The sequence below is a fragment of the Camellia sinensis genome, chromosome 8 (genome assembly GCF_055761805.1).
Source record: "Camellia sinensis isolate YWXY chromosome 8, ASM5576180v1, whole genome shotgun sequence".
Classification (NCBI taxonomy): domain Eukaryota; kingdom Viridiplantae; phylum Streptophyta; class Magnoliopsida; order Ericales; family Theaceae; genus Camellia; species Camellia sinensis.
The window spans coordinates 142,686,594-142,708,652 of record NC_138968.1 but is presented as its reverse complement, the minus strand read 5'-3'; the positions used below and the strand labels follow the sequence as shown (position 1 = coordinate 142,708,652).

The 22,059-nt window shown below is 42.7% G+C and overlaps 3 protein-coding genes and 1 pseudogene across 3 annotated transcripts; all 4 read right to left on the bottom strand.

Moving 5' to 3' along the window:
• Positions 1-2,158: 2,158 nt before the first annotated feature.
• LOC145798144 (L-type lectin-domain containing receptor kinase S.4 pseudogene) lies at positions 2,159-3,451 on the bottom strand (annotated as a pseudogene).
• A 1,285-nt stretch (positions 3,452-4,736) lies between these two features.
• On the bottom strand, positions 4,737-5,857 carry LOC114279988 (senescence-specific cysteine protease SAG39-like). Its single transcript, XM_028222295.2, has 2 exons — positions 5,422-5,857; positions 4,737-5,329 (listed from the first exon to the last, which is right to left on the bottom strand). Exons 1-2 carry the CDS (start codon positions 5,855-5,857, stop codon positions 4,737-4,739), a joined length of 1,029 nt encoding a protein of 342 aa, XP_028078096.2.
• Positions 5,858-13,597: 7,740 nt separating this feature from the next.
• On the bottom strand, positions 13,598-14,083 carry LOC145798143 (uncharacterized). Its single transcript, XM_082885626.1, has one exon. It carries the CDS (start codon positions 14,081-14,083, stop codon positions 13,598-13,600), a length of 486 nt encoding a protein of 161 aa, XP_082741752.1.
• A 2,178-nt stretch (positions 14,084-16,261) lies between these two features.
• Positions 16,262-16,651, bottom strand: LOC145798142 (uncharacterized). The gene has a single exon (XM_082885625.1). The coding sequence runs from the start codon at positions 16,649-16,651 to the stop codon at positions 16,262-16,264; it is 390 nt and encodes a 129-aa protein (XP_082741751.1).
• Between the last annotated feature and the right edge of the window lie 5,408 nt (positions 16,652-22,059).

Genomic DNA, 22,059 nt, shown 5'->3' with positions numbered 1-22,059 from the left:
AGTCATTATATTCATCGATAAGGTTCTCCGTTTCATACTGGGTATGAATTCGACGGGCTGAGATTTGGTCCAAAGATTGAATGGTGGCCACAGAAGTTTGGTGCCAATGAAGAAGTAGTGGGAGTTGATCCAAAAACATGTGAAGCTCTGCTTGGGCAATAGGATTAAGGACATGACTTCGTGTCATAACGTCACAAGCCCATCGAAAGCACTTAAGAGGAACATCACCCTCAAGAACATTGAAGGGCAAGTGAGAAAAGGCCACAAGCAGAAGCTGAGCTTGATATCGCTCAAATATAGTAGAGGGAGTTGGAGGTTCATAGGAAGGAAGAAACTAATTCTCAAAAAGAGTAAGTCTCAATTTTTCCACCCAATGAGGGTTTTGCAGAAGAGGAGGTGCAGGAGGATCCATCTCAAAAGAAGAAGGGAACTGGGGGTTGTTAACCCATTCAAACCAATTAGAAGAGCAAAATTTTTCCCTCTGGGCTAAGAATAACATGTTGTACCCTTGTGCTTCCTCTGGACGACGAGTGGCTTGCACAATCATCGTAGGCATGGAGGATATGTACCATGCTATGAGTAAGTTGTCTTCCAAACTGCGTCGGTGATCGATGGATACATATGGGTAAACCACCGAGCTCCGAGTGATAGGAGGGAAAGATGGAAGATCAGCGAATTCGACGAAGTGATGATTAATGCGCTCTCTCAGCTTGGATTCCTCAGGTTCTGGCCAGCCTCCCTAGCCAGAAGTCTTAGAAGAAGAAGAAGAAGAAGAAGAAGAAGAAGAAGAAGCTGCAGCCTCATCCCACGCAGAAGGTTTTTGGTTAGAAGAAGAGCTTCCAATATCCATGTTTGCAAAGTTTTGGTCTAGAGAATTATGAACAATGGGTTTGTAATCCAAAGGTCAATAGTTTGCAAAAGCTTCTATGACTTGAATATAGGGAGATGGATAGGAGTGGCTAATAAATGCATGAAAATTCTTTCGAGGGCAAACATTATTATCTAACAACTCCTCGTATGGTCGATATATGTCAAAGAAAGTTTGTTTGGTCATGCGAGCTGTATCAGTCCTTTCAAATGCTCAGATAATGGAAAATGTTCAAGGTGTAGACGAGAATTTAATGTAAGCGGTTGCAGTTCTAAGAAGATATGAAACCCATGCACATCCTAGGATGTGGGTGAAGTGTTTTGATCCACTAATATCACCAAGTATTGGGTATATTAGTGCGAGGGGTAATGTTGGCTGTATAAATTGTATAAGTCAAGCTCGATTCAACACGTGGTATGAGAAGGGCAATTTGGGAAGGTAATATAAATCGCCAACCATAGTTAGACACGTGTCAACCCATATTGGTAATAATGGGTCTGTGTAGCACTGGAATGATCGAAGGATATAAGGTGATATGGCCTAACGATTACTCACAAGGTTCAAATTCAAAATCAAAGGAGAAACCTAACTGCAGACATGGCGTAATGGAGCTAACTGTGAGAGAGAATGATCAGCGATCATGGAGGGATGTTTTGACGGTTGTCATTGAGAAGTATAAATAATAGAGAAGGCCCCAAAAAGAGGACCCAGACTCAGATCCAGAAACCAATTTTTATCTACTTTATTTTTTTTTCCAGTTTTTACATTTCTTATTCTTTACATTTTTGCACTTCGAATTCTTGTATTGCACTTTATTCATAGGAGTAGTTTTGAATAGCTTGTTGCTATAAACCTTTACAAGGCTGTATCAAATCATTGTACGTTTTTCATTTTTACTTAATGAAATGTTACAATTGTTCTTCATTTAATTATTGTTTACTAAATTCTCCTAAATAAGTCACCAGTAAAAGTCCTCTTTATTGAGGCTAAAAGAACTGAAACACAATCATCTGATAATTGGTTGGCAATTAATCTTCTGTAAGGACTGATTGATTCTTGCTGGCATGCTTAAAATTACAATACTAACCTTCGAAAGCCAAAAAAGCCAACACTAACCAAGCTAAGTAATAGAAATAATGCCTTTGTTAAGTTGACATTGAAAATTGAGAGCCATTGCTCCTTACTGAGGCATGTAATAACCAAAAGAATCTTTTATTGCAAAAGAAAACTCAAAACAACCAAAAGGGGTTACATTTTTATTTTAACCATGGGACAGACAAGGGAACAATATTAATTCCCCGGCAAGCAAACAATCATCTCAGCTTGTCTAATCCAATCGACACGTAAATATCGAAGTGCTAACAAGGCTGAAATTGATGCATACTTATTCATTATCATCAGAGGCAGCAAAGTCATCTTTGAAGGAAGCTTCTGGAAAGAATGGCAAAGAAACATGTATGAAGGCCGAGTTCGGGCAAGTCCAATGATGCACGAGCCATGATAGACTTGTCTTCTTCAGGTATTTCAATATCATTGGCTTTGTTTTCGTGTATACACTTATAAGCAAGCAACAAAATCACTTCATTCTCAACTACAAGAGAATTTCAATTAGATGATATTCAGCAAAATCATTACTCTCATACAGTTGAGAGAATGCTCCTGGTTGAAACCAACTAAAACTTTTTAAAAGATACCATGAAATATAATGCCTTCAACAACATTTTTTTGTCAATTAAATCTTATATACTAAACATGCTTATAAATGATCTACTAACACGATGGAAGCACATAGTATCAGGATCCTCTGAAGTTTTCCCCCTGGAGTGATCTCTAAAGTGGGTTCATCCAACGGCTGGAAATGTAACTAATCAAAACGGCGTCGTTTTGGTTAATAATTTTTTTTTTAAAAAAAAAGGAGATTTGGAAGCACTGATAACCAGAGGTTTGTCTATCTTCTTTATTAGAGGCAATGATGTCAAAGAATTCAAGCTAAGCGATTTCGAAGCTCCATTGATTTTGAAGCTCCAACCCAATACGTAATGCGAGCCTAGCGAGCAAACCAGTGGAAGAAGAGAACCCAATAAACATCCATTCATGGAGAATTGGAGAGAGATCGAAATTCAAAGAAAGAATTGGCAATCTGGGTTTTGAAGAAGAATGCGAGATTGTAACATTGATAAGAGTCGTAATCGAATTGTATTCAATCCAAACTATGATGAGTTTTCCACCTTTCAGATTCAGATCTGCCGCAACAGACTTGTTCGATGCCATGGTGTTGATGTTGATGCCAACATGGTTATCATTGATATCTCCGAACTCGAAGTCCTGACGGGTTTCGAACTCGATTGCGAACAAGTGGTTTGAGAAGTTTCTGATGTCGGAGGCGTTGAGGAGGCCCAAGTACTGACTAGGAAGAGCTGTTGGGAGGTCTACGAAAGGAGAGAGAGTGAAGGCGAGTCCATGGCCGCCGAGTTTTGGGTATTCGGGGACGATGACGAAGGCGAAAGAGGTAGAGAAAGAGAAAGCAGAGCCGTTGGAGGAGTTCTTGAAGTGAAATGGAGAGGTGTGAAAAGCATGACCCATTTTTCTACTGGTCTCGTTGGTTAATCGAAGAATGCCATTTTTTTGAAACTCGGATATTCCGGAGAGAGTGATGTTTGTGTTGAGTTCATTGAATCCGAAGTAGAAGAGCTCGTCGAGCTAGGCGAAGATGGGATTGAGAGGAAGAAGATGGAACAAAGGAGTACGAAAAGATGTGACATTTGGAGACAATGATGTATTTTAGTTAGTTACATTTCGAGCCGTTGGATGAACCCACATCAGGGATCAACTTCAGAGGATCCTGATACAATCTTCATGAAGATTCTCTACTTTGGATTAGTTTGTACTGTTTTATTGTATGTTATGCAATCACCTATTAAATGTTTTTTTCTCTACCTATAAGCCAACCAAACACGAGAAAATAAGAAATTTTTATCCTTTCCGTCTTTTCTCTCTTACAAAACATAGGATTGAAATACACATGACTTGACCCCATGAAGGAATATTCGTTAGATTTCCACGGCTTTTGAGCATACAAGTCTATCACCCAGAATGAAGTCTGAATATAAAGAAATAAACAGTAAAGTATTTCAGATTTGTAAACAAATCATAAGGAAAAGAAATACTCTTTGAAATGATATGAAGAAAGGAAATGACATATGCAGGTGATCTTATTTTGATCCCAAGTCTGAAAATTCTCAACTTCAAACTTATTTTGTTTTACTTGAAAATGTGAAATTTCTTAATTTCAAACCAAGAACCTTTTTATTTTTAAAACCTTGAAATGTTGATCCCAATTACTCAAAACTAGGAAAATCACCAGTGTCCAAAATGATCTTTTTTTCCTTTCACCCCTTTGAGATCTCTCCTTCTATTACATTAACAACTTTCTGGGTTGTTTCACTTTTCTTTACTTTAGAAACTGAAGGAAAATAAATTTTTGATTCACTAAATTCCAAACTAAGGGACAAATATTGGATGCAATGATTGGTTTCACTCTCCTGGTAACTTTGGTAGCTACTTTAATTGTTGTTTGGACTGGCTGTTAAGATTGGTTGTTATTGATTTACGAAGAACTGATGTTTTTCAAGTGCTTTTGTTCTAAATTGCCCAGGGCACAAGCCCTCTAGAGATATAGGACAACCATATCAACAAGTGAGTTCATGGAAAGAAATTGATATGTTGTCCATATTAATAACACTTACATTGATCCATATAGGAAATACACAAAGTTTTGCAATAGCTATGAAAAATCAAGAGCTGAGAAATGTAGAATAAACCAGTGATACATATTATTCTACGTATGAACTTCTTTCATTTTTGAACCTTATGCGGTGGGGTATGAAGCCATCATTGCAATGCCACATAGGCCTTCCTGAGCATCGATGTCTCTCTGCATCCTTATATATCCAGCTTCACCCCATCCCGTGCCCCATGAGTTTTTAACAAGCCAATACTTAGTCCCGTCAGCAGCAGTCCCATAACCAACAGCAGTGACACCATGGTCTAGTTGAGTGCCACAGGTTCCTGTAAAGACTCCACTTGAGTAGAATTGGAAGTCAGATCCACTCGCATCAATGGCAACAGAGATAGGTTGATTAGCAACAGCCTTAAGTAGTGCACTCTCACTGTTGGCAGGCACATCTTCATACCCAGTTATCTTGGCTGCATGGTTTGCTGCTTTGTTTTTGTTGCAAGTGTCATCAGTTCCCTTGTATGGGTAGTTTGTTTCGGTGGTCAGGCCATTGTTTTGTTCAACGAATTTAAAGGCCTCATCCATTAGACCACCCCCGCAACCTTGGTCTTCACCAGATATGTCACAATCAACTAGCTCTTGCTCAGATAGCGAGACTAACTTATGAGTTGTTAATTGGTTAATTCCTTCCATGGCTGCCACAGCCGAAAATGCCCAACAACATCCTATATGTTGATAACAGATGAAAGAGTTAGAAAATAACTAACATCACAGTCACTTTTCTTATATGCATTGCGATCTAAAAATTATTACTTACCACATTGGCCTTGGTCCTTAACAGGTGTTACAGCACCTTTCTTCCTCCAGTCCATGGTAGCTGGCACTGCAGTCACATTCTCATATTTGAATAGCCGCTTAGCTACGGTGCAGACATGACTCTTGAACCTATTGCGCAATTTGAACTCTTCGTTTGTAAGATCTGCAAATTCATTAACCCCAAGCTTGTAAGGCTTATTTGAGGCGTTGTTAAAAAAATCTATCATTTCCACATTGGCCTTGAATATCTTGAAACGTTCCTCCTTCTCAGCAGTGTCCTTGTAGACACGCCCAAAGCTAGTCATCCATTGCTCGTGCCTCTCATACATTGATTCCTCTTGAAGGGAACGAGATGCAGCTTGAGAAGCCAAAGTTCCCAAAATGAATAGCAAAGCGAAGAAGATGGATTGGTACAGCTGCTGGTTTTTGGAATCCATGGTTCTTCTGCCAAGAGGTAGGAAAGGAGACGGATAAACTGTGAGTTGGGAGGTGCAATGAATTCTGCATTGTCCCTGGGCTTTATATAGAGTAATATGATTTTGTCACGATGCATACTATTGTTGTGGTTCTTCAAAGAAAATAAAAATTAGTGCTCTCTGCGTGCCTTAATAAAATGTTATGACTTGGACTCAGCAGATTAGATATGTTGCTTAATAGGACTTCATTTGATTACTCTTTATAATGATATCAGATACTTTTATCTAATAGTACTAATTTGTATATTAAAGTACAATAATGAATGATATCAATACCGGTAGTTATTTGGTCACAAGATAGTTTTTTAGATGTATCATTATATGACAAAAATTTCTTTGGACTGATGATACGGAACGTTTTCTTGTATCAGGTACATGACCATAATATTGATCATTACCAAAAGCATGAGTCTAATTAAGGATGTGTTCGGATCATGGATTGAATAGAGATTTGGAAAGAAAAAGGGAAAAAGTAATGAAATATAGTTATATTTCATTCACATTTTACCCACATTTTTCTTTTTCCTTTTTAAATTTCTACTCAAATTTATGATCTAAATACTACTTAAGTGATTATTATGCTATACAAACATATTTTATATACAAAAATTCTAAATTAGTTTATTTAAAGGAGGGATTCAAGGGGGGAAAATGTTGAAACTTATAATTTTAAACCCTCAATAATGTGACAAGGGAGTTAAACCTTAGATGATTATGTAACAAATAACAAGTTGACACTTATAATGTCATATTATTATAGGTCAAATTGAGTGAATTTTCTTAAAAGTCTCAAACACTTTCCAAACAGATATATGGTACAAAACATAGTTCGATTTTGTTCATATATTATCAAAGTGTGTAAATGAAACACAAATTTTAATTAACTCAAAATAATGAAAATCACAATTTTAATTAGTGATACACAATTTTAAATCAATCAAATTTTATGTTTTATTCTATGCTCTCACAGTGTGAACAAAATTTGAATTCCAAAGCATGGGATGGAATTTGGACTTACATTTTCTTAGTAAGAGTAGACGTATTCTTGTCGGAAAACTTGTCAAAATTGAAAATTAAGAAAATTATTACTGCAATCGTGTAATTGTTAGCACTAATTTAGTCCTTTGTTCATTAAGAATATGTTTGGATTCTGAATTGAATTTGTGGAGGGAAGGGAGAAAAGTAAAGGGAAAACCAAAATGAAATAAAAGCTAAAGCTCCATTTGTTTTAGCGAAAAATATTAGTGCCAAAAGTCCAGGCATTAACACCTGTTGCTGCAAAATAAGGTAAATGCTGGCCTTATTGGCACCAAAATGTAAATCAGAGACTCTGCCTTCAAAACCGTTATTCGCATTGTTTTGTAAAAATCTTTACAAAATGCTTGCCTTGTTAACCAATTATTTATCCATAAGATTAGAGAGAAAGAGATGAAAACAAGTTCCTCTTCATTCCAAAATGTTGGGGGACTCAAGTTTTCTCAATCTATGTACCTAACCAAGCTAAGGAACGGAAATAATGCCTTTGTTAAGTTGACATTGAAAATTGAGAGACATTGCTCCTCACTTAGGCATGAAATAACCAAAAGAATCTTTTATTGCTGTACGGGGATGAAATATTCTCCGTTCTCCGTACTCCTTGAGTCCAAGCTTCACATAGCGTTGCTTAACCCGAGAACAGAAATACGGTGAGTTGCTGGATGAACCCTCCGACGATCAAGTCAGCACATTTGGAGAAGAAGAAGAATGTAGAGAGAGAGTTGATAGAATTCGCTCACCTCTAACAGTTGCATGCTCCTCATTTTCAAGGCTGGCCATGCAGCCTCAAAGATTGTGGGCGCACTACCTCTACTGTCCTTCTCTGGGCAGGCGGCTATGCTCTCATCTACATTTCTTACATGTGTAGACACCAAAACTTCCAAACAGTGTTTGTCAAACCGCCAAACGGTATTGATGCATACCAGGAGTGGATTTCCCTCTTCTTACCATTGGTCCATGTGGCATATTGAATCGAGCTATTACTTGGAGAGACAAACATTATAATGGACAGCCACTGCCGAGCAAAACCAAACCGATCCATCAAAACTAACAAGACGCGGGATGCGCCGCTCGGCATCTCAGCCTCACACCGCGGCCTCGTGGATTGCTTATCTTCATATTCGCGGTCTGAACCACCTACAACTCAGCCAAATACAACCGCAGTCTGGTCTGTGGGCCTGTTTGTCCAAGCCTGGCCTAACACCATAATCTGCGTCGGCCAAGCTCGGTCTAACATCGCGTTCTGCCTCTGCTCGGCCAAGTACATCTCGGATAATCCTAACTTAGTGTTCCGCCACATTCAGCACAGATCCAATTCGACCTCAGTGCCCTAAGCTCTCCTCTTGAGGCCCAACACCATGTCCCGTGTTGATGTAGCTCAGCCCATTGTTCGGCACAAATCTCCCTCTCAATTGTCCCTTAATCCCATCTGAGCAGAGCGTGATTGGGATTACCATTCCGACCGAGCTATCCGTTTGATCAGTCATCGAGACTTACGCTGGTTGTCTTATCATCAATCAATCGGCCGTTTTGATCACCCATCACTTCAATGCCACGTGGTCCTCCCTGATTGGTTCCATGTAGCCTTATAGTTCTTCCACGACCTCCGAAATTTGAAAAGTTGGCGCCCTTTCATCATCATTCATATATACATGAAAGGTCTGCCCTTCCGCCCTTATCGCTGTTCATCTTCCTCGTGCAAAACCTTAAACCCTTTGAGTATCTGCTCCATCTGCCATTGTCGTCATTGTCGTCGCTCTCACTTGCACTATTTCTAGTGTTTTCCATCTCAATGAGCATCACAACGAAGGTCGAGGTCGATTGGAGCTTGATTTGGTACTCAAATCTGTAAGACCCTTTTACTTTCATCACCATTTTTTTGTTCTTCGTGTTCTTCACTTTTCTTCATTTTTCTCTTCGTTTGGGACTGTTGATATGCTGCCAATGCTCCTTTCATAGGGCAAAATCGATAGGCATCTGTAAAAATTAGGAAAAACTGAAATCTAGTACACACATGGGGTCACCATGCCCCTCATCTTCCTTAGCTTCTGTGTGTGAACTTCACATTTAGGATAAACAACGTAGATTCTGGATAGGGCCGAGCAGAATCCCACTTTTAGATCCAAAAATAGGATTGAGCCAGGCTGAAGCTAGTTAGTGGTCCTGCCAAGGGGCAGTGACCGCACAAGGAGCTTTGTGGGGATCCGACCGAGATGAGGACCGAGCACTTAGGGATAAGGCCAAAAACTGACCTAACGTCCTAGGCTCCACGACCGAGCTAAAATGACAATTGAGTTGAGGCTTATAGCGTAGTAAGAATTGTTGTAGCCGATCTAGGCATATTTTGAAAGTCGCACACTTGCTGTCATGCTAACACTTGCAATTATTTTTTAATAATGCAAAACAAACTAGGACCGACCAGGCACATTCAACATCACGGTCAATGAGGTTAAAGACCGAGCAAACGATCACAAGTCACCCAATTTTGTCCGAGCTATTTGTCATACAAAATAAAACTGGGAAAGATGGGAAAATACCGATTTATGGTTAGCTCACCTAGGGCTATGACCAAGTTCCATAGGGAATTCAACATTCTAGATGACGTCTATTTAGAGTTGGCCAAAAAAGGAGACACTCCATGGGGAAAATTAGACGCTTGCCCCTTCATCGTTGTATCTATAATAGAGGGCAGTCTACGCTTCCTGGTCCAGCCTTTGGACGGCGAATTATTGAGGCAGACTGGGTTGTGGCCGACCCAGGTCTCCAACAACACTTACAAAATAATAAACGGTGTGGCCGCGCTGAACCGAATACTCGGTCTGAATCTCGGTCTGGCCGAGATATTCCATCAATGCACACTTAGTAAGAATAAAGGGGGCTTCAGTTGGCACCTAAAGGTTAGAAAGGGTTGAGCAAAGCTTGTAGAGGGTAACCCTGATAAAAAGATGAACGACGACGAATTCTTATGGGTGTCTGGCCATTATGAAGGCATCGAAGTGCTTATACCGGGCTGGAATATACGAAAAAACTTTAGGAGCACTGGTTAGCAGCTCAGCACGGTTTTAATTTTGTATATGTTCTGTCTTTGTTGATCTTATGCTTGCGTTATTTTTGCAGATTACAAACTCTTGGCGGAAGACTATTCTCGTGCCAACCAGGAGGCTATTAGAGTTGCTCTACAGTATCTGATCGAAGAGCGTGAGTCTCATAAATTGCTCGGATACGAACCGAGCTACCGGCACACAGTGTCGTGCAAGAGCAGGGTGACTAACTTCCTTCGTGCTCCTTCTCTAGAGCCGAATCCAAACCTTCCACCGATCAAACTTGTACCACTGACAAAAGAATAAGAAATGGCCAAAATCTTAGCCATAAAGTCCATGATCACAGGTGAGCTGAGCGACTCACAGCCGGCCGAAAAGACAGGGAGCCAAACTTTTAGGCCAGTCGTGTAAGAAGGACCCCATACTGGCTCTTGCCAGCGAAGTTACAGGTTGGTTGAAGAAAAGGCCTAGACGGGCTTCGACCGAGCAAAGGCTAGTTGACAAAGATTCCTCCGAGCTTCCGTTTGCTAATTAGGGAGAGCAGACCGAGCAAGTTATAGCCGGTCAATCACACCAAACCTCTTCATCCCCAGTGTGGTCGCTCGAGCTCAAATATAAGGCCGAGTTGTGACCAACACTGACTCCATTTATGTGGATAAGGATTACTCATTAGGCTTCAACATGACCAAGAGTCTGCTGCTCCCAGCAGATATGAAGAAGCATGAGGAGCTATCCGACCTAAAGGTCCTCAGGTCGGCGGCGAAGTCGATTATGCTGGTAGGTGAACGAATCTCTTAATTACCAAGTTATTGGTTGGTTTCGATGTACTAACTGCTTGTGTTGCAAGCCGCACAGAAAAACTACTTAGCCCATGAACACATGATTTCTGTGTGGCAGAACCTGAGGGAAGCCATTGCTGACAACAAGGCCAAAACAACCGAGCTGAGGAAGGTACAAGCTTCTCTTTAGTCTATGTTAGTCGAGAGGGATATACTGGTCGAGAAGCTATCGAAGGCCGAAGCTAACAAGGAAAGGGCAGTGCTGGCCAAAAAGAGCGATATCTAGCCGAGCTATGCAAGCTCCGCACTGCTCAGAAGGCTGAGCTAAATAACTAAATCGATAAGGCCGAGGACCGCAGTTACGGGAAGGCGAAAAGGTGTATGAATGGCAAATGGAGGGAACGAATGATATCTTATTTCAATGAGACTGGAAAGCTGTCGCAGAGGCGCTTGGCCATGGGCCCGACATTGATTTTTTTAAGAATCCCCCATTGGCCTTTATCCCACCGCAGCCATACAGTAGAAGTTGATTGAAACGACGACGGCTGCTGGTGCGACTGAAGCAACACTTCCTCTATCAACCAATGAGAGTCCACAGACAGTCATTGAGAAAGAAGAATCACCGGGCGGTAGCGGTAGCGGTACCGATCTGGAACTCGAACTAAACCCTATTACCGAAGAGGAGCCTGCGCTGAACGTAACCGAGCAAGGCTTAGTCAAGCAAGAGGAGATCGTGAACATAGATTAGGCACTCTTGTATTTTCCTTTTGTTTCTTGTCCCCTCCCCCCCCCCTTTTTTTTACCGGGCTATGAACCCCTCTATTGTAACCGAACAGTATCATCAATGCAATATCAACTTCTTTTTGCTCGCCATGTGTATTTCCTTTCTCCTATTTGCCTTCTGCAATTTGTCTGCTTTGTTGCTTTCATTTTCTTTAATTTGGTCAAATGATTGAAATCGTTGCTTTTAATGCGGCCGAGATACATACTGCTTGGTTTAACAGCATCAAGCTAAATTTGCATGCAGCCGAGATGAAAATCTGCTCATAGTGCTCCAAGGTGTAATGATCTCTGTTAGGCCGAGCTGATTTCTTTCCAAATGCACATAAATGTGAAGTTCCTTTTTAAAATTAGGGAAGCCCCGAGAAAAATTTCAATTCAGTTTAAGGTAAAATTAATCCATGAGTTGTTCAAAGCGTAAACTTTTTGGAAAGAGTGAAAAACCAACTCGGAGTAATGATCAAACTCAGCTCGATATCACCTCAAAAGTCGTTCACAACACCAACCTTCTCGCAGGCGAGCAAAATCCGCTCAAGGTAACGAGCATTGTCAACTCGGTTCCCAATCTTAAGTTGGAAAAAACACCAACTGTTTGAGCGAGTAAGCAAAGTCAGCTCAGAACAAGCAGTCACAGTTGGGGAAAATATCAACTGTTTGGTCAGCGGCCAAAGCCAGCCCGGATTGAACTAAGTCAGTTTGGTCTCAAATTGGGAATTAGCCAAAACATCGACTAACAACAAAGCGAGCAAAAATAGCTCGATTCACATGGAGAAATTGGAGATATCACTAGTTTTTGGTCACAGGGAGCAAAAATCAGCTCGGCTGGGGTAGAGCTAAGTTAGGTCAGTTTTATGCCTCAGGCAATTCAGAAGACAACCTTCTGTACGGCGTGTCATTGAAACTGAAGGTGAAATGCCCCTAATAACCAGCAACTCAGATACAACACTAATATATGGAAAAAAATAATACATAGATACAAACAAATCACAGGTTCTTTCCATTACGCATAAACATTACTTACAATGCCAATAGGCCAAACTTGAATACAAAGGAAGAAAGATTACAACCTCAGAAGTAAAACAGTTTGGGATTGGCCGCATTCCATGGTCTTGGGATAGCTTTGTCGTCCAAGTCCTTCAAATGGTATGCCCTACAGCTTCACTGTTTAAGTCTAGTTCAAAACTTTCAGATCGAAGGGTTGGCATGCCGATTTCCAATGGTATGACAGCCTCCATACCATAAGCGAAGGCAAATGGAGTTTTCCCGGTCGAGCGTCTTGGTGTAGTGCGGTATGCCCAGAGCACATTGGGGAGTTCCTCAGCCCACCTCCCTTTGGCCTTCTTCAGTCACTTTTTTATCCCGTCCAAGATAGTTTTGTTTGAGGCTTCGGCTTAACCATTTGATTGAGGATAAGCCAGTGTAGAGTTGTAAAACTGAATCTTTAACTCCTCGCAAAATTTGTGAAAAAGTTTCCCGTCGAACTGTGTGCCATTATCCGAAATGAGGGCCTTTGGAATGCCGAAGCGAATGATGACATTCTGCCAGACAAACTTCTTTACATCTTTTTCCTTGATGGTGGCCAATGGCTCGACCTCTACCCACTTAGTGAAGTTGTCAGTAGTAACGATGAAAAATTTACGGTTGCCCAGAGTGGTTGGAAGTGGTCCTACAATGTCCAGCCCCCAAAGTGCAAATGGCGAAGGACTTGTCAGGGGGAGCAACTCTCTGGCCAGCTAGTGGATTTGGTGAGCGAATTTTTGACATTTGAGAACATATTTTTGCGTGTCGGCCTGTATGCACGGCCACCAATAACCCTGAGAAATTGCTCAGTAAGCCAAAGATCTACTCCTAATATGGCTTCCACAGATGCCTTCATGAATCTCAAAGAGAAAAGCTTCAACCTTACTGGGGTGGACACACTTCAAGTACGGCCCAGTAAAGGACTTCTTGTACAAGGCGCCAGATGGAGAGAGCCAAAACTGCTCTGACTTAGCCCTGATCTTGTTGGCTTCCTTCTTTTCAGTGGGCAAAATTCAATCTTTCAGGAAGGTGATGATTGGATCCATCTAGGACGGCCCCAAGTCGATGCAGAGTACCTCGGACGCCTCCGGTTCCTCAATGCTCGGTCGGGGTAAGAATTCTATCATCAAAGTGTTGGAAAAATTCGTTTGCATAGATGCCAAGCTGGCCAATTTGTCGGCTTCACTGTTTTTTTCGTGGTTAATTTGTTCCATTCTTATCGCGGCAAACTTTTTGACCTCTGCATGTACCAACGCTTGATACTTGGCCATCTTATCATCCTTGGCCTCATATTCCCCAGAGACTTGATTGGCCACCAATTTGGAGTCCCTGAATACCATAAGCTCTGATGCCTTCATTCTTAAAGCACTCTTTAGTCTGGCGAAGAGGGCTTCACATTCCGCCTCATTGTTAGATGCTGGGAAACCAAGTGTGATAGCATGCTCAATAGTCAACCCATCAAGCGATGTCAACACGACCCCTAGCTCGACGCCATATCTGTTGGAGACCCCATCAACGAAGAGCTTCCACATCTCACCAATGAACAATTTTCAATAGTCAAAGGGATTTTGAGAGTTTCTCAAATCCGAGGTGCTAGTCGGCTCGACCAGATACTTTCTTACATTTCTATTGAGCTTGTTTTTTGATAAAATCATCGGTTTTTTCACTGTTAGCCTGGTCTCATCTTACCATTATATTTCTTGTTCCTCACCCCTTTTTTGTGTCATTGAAGCCGTGGGCTGCACTAAGTCCGCACTAGCCAAATCCACAGGGCAAACAAGGTGTGTGCCTCGGGCAAATTCTGCCACAAAATCGGTAAAGGTTTGAGCTTTGATGGCTATGCTCGGCTGGAACTTGATGTTGTATTGCCCCAACTCTACGACCCACTTTAAAATTCTACCGGCGAAGTCTGCTGTCTTAAAAAGCACCTTGAGCGGAAATTTGGTTAGCACTACTATTGCGTGGGCATAAAAATAGTGTGCCAACTTTTTGGAGGCCATCATGAGAGCTAGAGCCAATTTTTCAAGCGACAGATATCTCGATTCGGCCAGGGGCAACATCTTGCTGATGTAGAAAATAGGGAGGTGCTGGATCCCCTCAGCACGAACGAGGACTGTGCTTATCGCATGCTGAGAAACTGCTAAGCAGAGATATAGTTTTTTGTCCGGCCATGGTGTGACCAGGATTGGGGCCAAGGAGAGGTAAACCTTTAGATCAACCAGCGCACGGTTATACTTGCCAACCCATAAAAACTTAGCCTTCAAAGTCATGAAATAGGGCCTGCAATGATCTGATGACCGGCTGATAAATCTGTTTAGCACGGCAGCCATTCTGGCAAGATGTTACACGTCCTTTGTGGAATTTGATCGTTCCAGTTCTCGAATTGCCCTGATCTGTGAAGGATCGTTCTCAATTCCTCGATTGGTAACTAGAAAGCCCAAAAATTTTCTAGTTCCCACACCGAAAGCACACTTGGATGCATTCAATCACAACTTGTGGTATTTGCGAATGAAGAACATTTTAGCTAGGTCGGAAAGATACTGAGACTTGTCTTTGCTCTTCACCACCATGTCGTCAATGTAAGCATCCATAGTATGGCCCAACAGAGGGGCAAACATTTTGGTCACCATTCTTTGAAAGGTTGCCCCGACGTTCTTAAGGCCAAAGAGCATGACCTTGTAGCAGTACAAGCCCCTGGGCATGGTGAAGGATGTAATCTCTCTGTCTAGTTTATACATGGCTATTTGGTAGTAGCCACAGTATGTGTCTAAGAAGCTAAACCTTTGGTGGCAAGTGGTAAGGTCCACCAACTGGTCAATCCTAGGGAGTGAAAAGCTATCCTTTAGGCATTCATGGTTGACTGTTTTGTAATTGACGCACACCCGCCATTTTCGGTTCTTCTTCGGCATCACCACCGTGTTAGAGATCCGTCTGGGGTATTGCACCTCTTCTATCGCCCAAGCTTCCAACAAGTTTTTGACCTTCTCTGCCACTACCTCGGCATGGTGCAAGGTTGAGCTTCGAGTTCTTTGAATGACCGGTCGTACGTTGGGAAAGACATTCAACTGGTGGCAAATGAAGCTAGGGTCGACGTCAGGCATATTGTAAGGTGTCCACGCAAAGGCTTCAATGTTGGAAACCAAAAAATTTACATAATCCAACCGCTCGGCGCTGGACAAAAATGAACCCAAAAGAAAGAACTTGTTCGGATCATTCTCATCGATGTGCACTTCCACCAAATCTTCAATTGATTTCTCTTCTGCTTTTCTTCCCACATCTTCTAGGACTTCCTTTCTTTCTGGCCTTTTTATCATTTGGACAAAGCCTTTGGTAGCCCGGTTGCTATTTACCACGACGAAGCATTGCTTTGCCATTACTTGGTCCCTCCAAACCTTTTCGACTTGCTCGGCTAGTGTAGGAAAGCACATGACCTGTGATAAGTCGACGCTACTGCTTGCATGGTGTACAACCAGCCTCTTCCCAAGATCAAGTTGTAAGTCGATCGGATCTTCAACACCCAGAACTCCACTTGCTTCGTGACTGACCCAACCTTGACCGGACCCAACCTTGACCGGCAATATGATTTTGCCGATCAACCATTCTGGTTGAGAGTTGAAGCTGACCAAAGAAGTCGTTGCTGGGGCCAGGTCTTTGTCCTTTAACTTCATCTGCTTGAATGCATCGTAGTACATGATCTCGACCGAACTTCCCTAGTCGATCAGTATTCTTTTGATGTCAAAATCCTTGACGCGATGTGTCACAACTAAGGTGTCATTGTGAGGTGTTTGAATTCTTTCTAAGTCCTTGCTTGAAAAAGTCAAGACGTCTTTTATCTCGGTCTTCCCTATTTTCATGGTGGGCTGAACAGAGAGTACTTCCCTCATGTGCTTGGCCTTTTTGATCATCTCCCTCAGTTCACAAACCCGCACTGGCTCGATGATGCCGTGAATAACATTGATTACTCCTTGGGGTGCCGCATCCAGGATGGCAATGCCATTTAACTCAGCTTGTCCTTGTGGAGCGGCCCTCATACCCCCGTCTATGTACTGATCCAAGTGCCCAGCCGCAACTAGCTTCTTCAAGTGTTGTTTAAGTGGCATGCAGTCCTCTGTTCGATGCCCACTTTCTTCATAGAAAGTGCAATGGTACCTTGAGTTGAAGCCCCTCTGTGTGTCTCCCAATTTTACCGGCCAACGAACGTATGGCTCACCTCGGATTTCACTGAGGATGTGATAAATTGGGATCTTAAAGACTGTGGTGATGCCGGTTCATGACTTCAACTTCCTCTTGGCATCTTCCTCTTCATTGCGAGGAGCGTTAGCTCGGTCATTTTCACGACTTTTGTTTCTGTCATTGCGGTTTAAACCGCGATATTGGTCTTTAGCTCTGTTATTAGGGCGGTTATCCTCCTGTCCCACTGAGTGAACTTTCCTAGCCACACGTCTGTTGGCCGCAACCGGATTTGCCTTCTCGGTAGTGGTGACGGTGACGGTGGCGGTGGCAGCATCATCTTCAACTCGGATGTTCTCATTGATCCACTGCATTAAGGATTCCATGGTTGTAGGCTAATGCATCGTGAGCGAGTCTCGCAGCCTATGCCCGATTGGTAGACCTTGCTTGTATTGGGCGATCGCCAAATTGGTGGGGCAATCGAGGATCTCATTGTAGGTTTCCTAATACTTGGCATTGTATGCCTTCAAAGAACCACCCGACTCCATCTTCATGCTCAGGAGGTGGTCAACCTCCTTTGATGTTCGAGTATTGGTCTTGAACCTGGTGACAAAGGCCTCCGCTAATTGTTACCACCCCTCGATACTTCCCTCCGGAAGCCTTTCGAACCACTTCAAGCCCAGTTCTCCCAAACTTGCTGAGAATATGAGACACATCAGGGTGTCGTTGCGCCGGTGGCCAGCCATTACTTGCCGGTAGTGACTAATGTGCATGTACGGATCCGTCTTGCCATCATATAGCATGAACTTAGGTTGGTGGAATCTAGCAGGGAGTGGTGTACTCTCAATCTCTGAAGACAACGGGCTAGTGGTAAGTCTTGCTAGCTCTCTGTCTATCGGCACTGGAGCCACCATTCTAGGTGCTGGCATGGCCACCTCCTCACTGCAACGGATTTGGGGGCTCAGCTTTTACAGCGCCGGCACTCTGTCGGTCTCTCTGCAGTGAGCTCACTCCTCCATCATATCTCTCAAGTCCCCCGAACGGGCGGAGTAAAAGTATCTCAATGTCGTCGGCGAACGTGAGGGACGGTAACTGTTGTCGCGCGTATATGATCTCTCCACCGGTGGGTCGGAGTCGCCAACTCTATACTCCTTGTAATAGAGAGAGGGTGTTCCATGTTGGCGACGGCTGTCAGAGCGATTGGGTTGGGTGCGCTCACTGTGGTCGCCCACTTCAGTAGCACCCTTCCCTTTGATTTGTCACTTCAACATCTCCATTTCAGCCGCCATCTTCAGAATGAAGGCGTTCTAGTCTCTGAGTTTGAGCTCTAGGCGCTGAGCACACAATTCTCCTCACCGTTGGCGACCCTCAGGAATTTTTGAATGGTCAGTGCTCCTTGCGCATTTTCCTTCGGACCGACTCTGGTGTGATGCCATTGACGACAGACAGCGGTGTTTCGTCGTTATTTTCCATGGGAAACGGTTGAAAAAGCTTAGAGAGCAAGGTTTATCTGTCAAAAACTTTCACAGACGACGCCAATTGTACGGGGATGAAATATTCTCCATTCTCCGTACTCCTTGAGTCCAAGCTTCACGTAGCGTTTCTTAACCTGAGAGTAGAAAGACGGTGAGCTGCTTGTTGGTGTGCTGCCGGATAAGCCCTCCGACGATCAAATCAGCACACTTGGAGAAGAAGAAGAATGTAGAGAGAGAGAGAGTTGATAGAATTCGCTCACCTCTAACGGTTGCATGCTCCTCCTTTTCAAGACTGGCCATGTGTAGACACCCCATTTTTGACCGTCCTTAAGACCTGGACACCTTTTTTTGAACACCCCATGATGCAAATTGGGATATACAATTTTATGAATTTCTCAGCAACAAAATCAGATTGAAACTTTAATTCCAAACCTCACCCATTTTGGCCAAATTACTAATTTATAGTATTTTATAATTTTATGTATGTGTATATTTTTAGGTGGTGTTATATAAATTGGTACATTTTAGCTATGTTGATAAATACAACATAATAAAATTAAAAAAATAAAAAAATAAATAAAAAATAATAATGGAAAAAAAACAAAAAAAAGAAAAGAAAATTTAGAGTGTGATCAAGGGGGTATTTTTGGGGAGAAGAGAAAGAGAGGATAGAGAATATTATTATGGTTTTCGGTGGATGGTGGAAGAAAGAGGTATGGAGATTTTTATTGTTTTGATTGGGGTAGGTGAGATAGAATTTCAAAAAAGGAGAGACACACATGCAGTTGGGGCCTCTCTTTCGTGGGTGAATAATATAAAAAAGAGAGTAGGTGAGAAGATGGGAGAGAGTTTCAGGAAGTGGTTCAAAAGCTGATGGATCTGTATGTTAATTCGGTGAAGTGGGTTTTCAAAGGTGGTGGGGTGGTATGTTTTAAAGAAAAAGAGGGAGTGGGTCGTCCAATGGAAAAAGAGTGGGTAGTGTATGATTAAAGAAGAGGACACACATGGGCATAGGGGCTGGGTGTAGACACCCCATTTTTGACCGACCTTAAGACTCAGACGTCACCGATTAAGCGCTCGGTGATGTTGCATATTGTGCTCGTTCAGAAGTTTCAGAGTCTCGGCTGCGAGCCTTGCCTCCGGACTTCCGGATTCTTTTGTACCTTGCCTCGGTTCGCGAACCAGACTCGGTTTTCTCTGTTTCTTTTCCTGAGGGGAGGGAGAGGTCCCGTAGACCATCTCTCAGTGGCCGTGGGCTACATTTCGTGGTCGTAGGCCATTTTGCCCGTTTCGGAGCCCGGTTCCCGGTTCTCGGAGCCGTCAGGCCGTGTGCCTTGGTTCAGGACCGCCTAACCACTTTCATTTGCTCCGGTTTTGGGTATGCGTATTATTTGCTCCCTTTTGAGGGACACTGTGGTCCGAAAGACCAACTTCGTGGTCGGACACCACTTCCGGTGCCTAACAGCCCACTTTCGGGGCCCCGAACTGCGTGTTTTGGCTCCCGAACCTTCATTTTGCATTTTTGGGCTCCGACCCGAACTTGAGATAGTCATATTTTGAGGTCCTTTTCATGTTTGATTAAGGACCTTTTGTTGTTTGAGATCTCTTCCTATCACTTGCTTCTTTAACGCTCTTTTAGGCCTATTTTTGCGCGGTATTTTAGGCTTACTTGTGAGCTGTTTTGGACTTAGTCGTAAACTACAAAGTGTCTTGTTTTGAGCCCCTCTTCAACTTTGTTGAAGGGCTCTCGGTCATTTGGGTCCAGCAGCTACCACTTGCCTTTATATCCCACTTTTTGGCTTTTTTTTGAGGGAAACTTGGATTGTTTTCCCTCCATTTTTTCCCCCCATTTTTCCACCCCTTTTGCCTATATATACAGCACCCCAGGTCTGTATTAAGGGTTAGAAAAAAAAACTATTTGGAGCTCCTATATTGTATCTCTATCTCTCTATAATTCTAAGCTTCAAAATCCTTAAGTTCCTACACCCATTTCTTCACCACCACCAAGCACCACCACCACTACTCCATTCCAGCAGATAGGAGTGGCTTTCCAGCAGCTAAGAGGCAACATTTTTCAGTCCTAGAGGCAGCAAAGGTTGCGTCTTCAAGGGTGAGCACTCTTCTCCCTCTTTCTAGCTCATTTTTGCCTCATTTTTTTAGCCTCTTTGCTTGCTGTTTTGAGCTCCGACCAAAACATAAAATGCCATTTTTTTGAGCTATATTCCATGTTTCATTAAGGGCTCAACCCTGTTTGAGCCCCCCATCTTGCACTTGCTTCAATATCTTCCTTGAATGCTGTTTTCTTGCATGCTTTGGCAGCCCATTATGCTTCCATTTTTGGTCATTTTACAGAGCTAGAAATAGTCTTATTTTGGCCCATTCTTCATGTTTCATTAAGGGCCTTTGGCTGTTTGATGGATATTTAGTATACTTTGTGCTTTGGCCATCTTTTGGCCCATTTCTTGCATAAGAGCTTAGCCATATCTATATTTGTTTTTGGGGTTTTTACAGTTCTGTAAATATGCATATTTTTTGTCCCTCTTCAATGTTGTAGAAGGGAATTTTTCAGTTTGGGCTTTGCATATACCACTTGCCTCTTTGGCCACCTTTTGGCCCATTTTCTTGCATAAGAGCTTAGCCATATCTATATTTGTTTTTGAGGTTTTTACAGTTCTGTAAAGTGGCTTATTTTTGGCCCCTCTTCAATGTTGTTGAAGGGCCCTAACCTATTTGGAGTTAGCAGCTGTGAGTTGCTTCATAATCTCATGTTTAGGGCCATTTTTGCATGCCATTGTTGCCCTATCTTTGCTTGCTGTTTGGCCATGATTTGTACTGTAAAAATGCTTATTTTGAGGCTGCCTTGCTTCTGTCTTTTCATCTCGTGTACCAATTATGCATGCTTTGTATAGCTGTAGTTCATTCTATGCGCCTAATTTGCATTTCGGGAGAGATTCCATGCATCGGGTGTGTTTTCGCCTCATTTCGGGGCTGTTTTCCCCCACATTTCATTGCTGAAAATCCATTAGCATGCTTTCATATCATTTTCCATGCCATTGCATTGCGCATGCCATTGCCTCGGTTTGCGTGCTCACGTGCACGCATTTCGAGCCACTTCATTTTCATCCATCGGCCTCTTATGTGAGTGTGGCTGAGGCTCTCTCATGTTAGTATAAGTCCATGTTGCATTCTATATGTCATTTCCATGCCATTGCATTGCGTATGCCATTGCCTCGGTTTGCGTGCTCACGTGCACGCATTTCGAGGCACTTCATTTTCATCCATCGGCCTCTTATGTGAGTGTGGCTGAGGCTCTCTCATGTTAGTATAAGTCCATGTTGCATTCTATATGTCATTTCCATGCCATTGCAATGCGTATGCCATTGCCTCGGTTTGCGTGCCCGTGTGCACGCATTTCGAGGCACTTCATTTTCATCCATCGGCCTCTTATGTGAGTGTGGCTGAGGCTCTCTCATGTTAGTATAAGTCCATGTTGCATTCTATATGTCATTTCCATGCCATTGCATTGCGTATGCCATTGCCTCGGTTTGCGTGCCCGGGTGCACGCATTTCGAGGCACTTCATTTTCATCTATCGGCCTCTTATGTGAGTGTGGCTGAGGCTCTCTCATGTTAGTGTAAGCCCATATCATATTTCCATGTCATTTGCATTGCGTATGTCATTTTCTCGGTTTGCGTGCCCGTGTGCACGCATTTCGAGGCATCTCATTTTCATAGCATTGTGCATACTAGGTTGTATCTTAGATCGCATTTATGTATTTCCTCAGTTTACGTGCCTGTGTGCACGCATTTCGAGACATCTCATTTTCATAGCATTGTGCATGCTAGGCTGTATCTTAGTTGCAT